General features: G+C 37.8%; 3 protein-coding genes across 3 annotated transcripts in view; 2 read left to right on the top strand and 1 right to left on the bottom strand.

Annotated features, from left to right (window-relative positions):
- The window catches only part of LOC144970012 (cap-specific mRNA (nucleoside-2'-O-)-methyltransferase 1-like), a 425,811-nt gene that overhangs the window by 69,055 nt on the left and 354,256 nt on the right, over window positions 1-2,500 (top strand). The window lies entirely within an intron of this gene.
- Window positions 1-2,500, top strand: part of LOC144970019 (muscarinic acetylcholine receptor M5-like) — a 286,770-nt gene that overhangs the window by 91,490 nt on the left and 192,780 nt on the right. The window lies entirely within an intron of this gene.
- The window catches only part of LOC144963338 (uncharacterized), a 95,064-nt gene that overhangs the window by 14,094 nt on the left and 78,470 nt on the right, over window positions 1-2,500 (bottom strand). Inside the window, exon 2 of the mRNA XM_078897317.1 lies at window positions 1,649-1,685. Within this exon, the coding sequence (XP_078753443.1) occupies window positions 1,649-1,685 (37 nt within the window). The remainder of the gene's footprint in view (window positions 1-1,648; window positions 1,686-2,500) is intronic.

Genomic DNA, 2,500 nt, shown 5'->3' with positions numbered 1-2,500 from the left:
TATGTTTATGGCAGAAACCGAGTTGTTAATAATCATTAATTAACCTTATAGTACTGTGGTCACTGACCTCAGGCCACCAGCTATGTATTTCCTTATGAAATTTTACAGTACTATGTCGCAATACTGTGTTTAGAATTGTTCTCGGTACTCTGAGGGGAAAAAAAGTTCTTTTTCCTCTCCATTTTTGTAAGAAAACTAACGTTTACTCCGTTGTATATCAATTCAATACATTTAAATACACCTGATCAAAAAGTTATCCCCCCCCCCCCCCCCCCCCCAATTTTTGCAAGAATACAAACGTTTACTTCATTTTATAGATAATAATGTGATATTGAATGTAAGCTTCAATTTAATTACAAAAACATATCAAATGAACGTTTTGGGTTTCACCTTTATCAACAAAACAGGATGAAAAGAACACCACAGAACATTTACATTACTCCATTTGATATCAATTCAAAAACCTTATAATGTCGTCCTATGGGCGAGATGCTTCCTCCTTCACGTTCCTACATTGTTGTTGTTGGTTTTGGACCCCTGTGAATGGCTTTGAGAATATTTCACGGATGTTGCGCCTGATAACAGATCAATTTTGTTAATCAATGAATTAAGATAACCACGGGCTTGTTAAAGAAATCTCATACTTGCGACCTTTAGACAAGTTGGGTTGATTGGGGGGGGGGGGGGGGGGGGGGTTGAGAGCGACAGGAGGGGAGGGCGGAAGTTCTATAATCTTAAAGTACCGATATGTGATCCATCGTCTCGAAACGGTATTGTGTTGGGATGGATAAATTCCTGAAAATTGATTTTAAATTTAAAATTGTAAGAAATACAAACTTCGAGGGTTTAAAAAAAAAAAATTACTTTATTTATCTATGTATTTATTTATTATATTTATCTATCATTATTTATTTTTTCTTTGTTGCTTTGATCTTTAGATTTTTGTTTGTTTTTTAAACATTTTTATGTAAAGCGCTGCAGAGCACTATTAACGTGGATGTTTAAGGGCTATATAAATTCATTATTTATTTATTATCATTTATTATTTGTTGTACTTTAAGAAATTGTGAATATTCTCCTCCATAGTGAAGATATAGTAATCCAAAGTTTCACATTATCGTGGCTGTGTACTCAATTTCATAGACCCAGTTCATCGCGGCATATATACCGCTTTCAAACGGTGGGTCACATATTATGAACTACACGTTTTCTGGTCAAAATATTTTTTTAAAAAAGAGTTAAGTACAGTAGCAGGTCTAGATTTTCACTGCCAGGAAGCAAAAGTTGACAATTCTCGGAACATCATGTCTGGATATGCCGAAAACGTTTGTCCCATCCTTTGGCATTCTGCACGAAGCAGCTTCTAATGGTGCTCAAACTATTCTGTTATGACGATGGACCCAATCTGCAAATTCTTTACTGCACTCGTGCACGGTCGCAAACTCGCCCGGAAGCTTCGTCGTCACAACACACCGTTCAAATAGATGCTCTGCGGTTTCGGGTTCGTTCCCACATCAGGTATATGTTGGACAGCTGGGAAGTCCCCACTGATGAAGCGATTTTACCGTTAGGCAGGTTCTCGACCGAATCCGATTCGCTACCACCCAGTGTCTCCTCTTACTGGTGGAGAAGCCTGGCAACTTCTCACCTAGTTGGAGAATTACCTTTGTCAAAAACTTTCAAATCTGGGAATTCAATAAAAGATTTTTTTTCGACAAGGATCAGAAAAAAATAATCTCGACTAAACCCCGGGATCGATCTCGGTGTCTTTGCGTGTGCCGCGTGTCCTCTACAAACTGAGCTATTGGGACCCCCCATCCCCCTCCCCCCTCCCCCCTCCCCCCCCCCCCCATTCGGATGTTTTAAAAAGTCCTTCAGAGCTCATGGAGCCGGAGTTTATCCTGGTTTCTATAGCGTGAAACGGACTAAAGCAATTGTTTGCTATCCCTTGGATACGCCGCTAGGAATCGCATTTCCCACATAAAGTTCATGTTGTATCGAAGACATAAGGCATAATTTTCTTCAGATCTAAAATTTTACATTTGTGACCCAACGTCTCAAAACGGTATTATGTCGGGATGAACCAGATGCTAAAAAGTCAAATTAAAGGTAAATTGGACAAAAGTATGAATGATTGGTATTCAGCAATCTGAAATATGTTATTTATTTTCCTCAATAAAGTTTATAAACTCAACCCAAGTCTGATATTTCTGGCTACAAATTAAATTTTCAGCATCTTAGTCATCCCGACTTATTACCGTTTTGAGACGAGGGATCACATTTATGTCCACTTTTACGTTAAAAAACTGCTTTTTAAATACATTGTTCACCCCAATTAATACCTTTATGAGAGGATGAGTCAGATATTGTCTTTTCAGATTTGTTGCAGTGCATGACATAATAATTCGGAAGGTGAAAATTTTGGATTTGCGTTTTTTGCATTTTCTGAAAGAATTTGCTTCCCAGAGCATTTTAATCTTTATTTGAAGTAAATCGGATG

Source organism: Berghia stephanieae, chromosome 1 (genome assembly GCF_034508935.2).
Source record: "Berghia stephanieae isolate SIO BIC M18660-M18661 chromosome 1, UCSD_Bste_1.3, whole genome shotgun sequence".
Lineage (NCBI taxonomy): Eukaryota > Metazoa > Mollusca > Gastropoda > Nudibranchia > Aeolidiidae > Berghia > Berghia stephanieae.
This window is presented reverse-complemented; position numbering and strand designations above follow the sequence as displayed.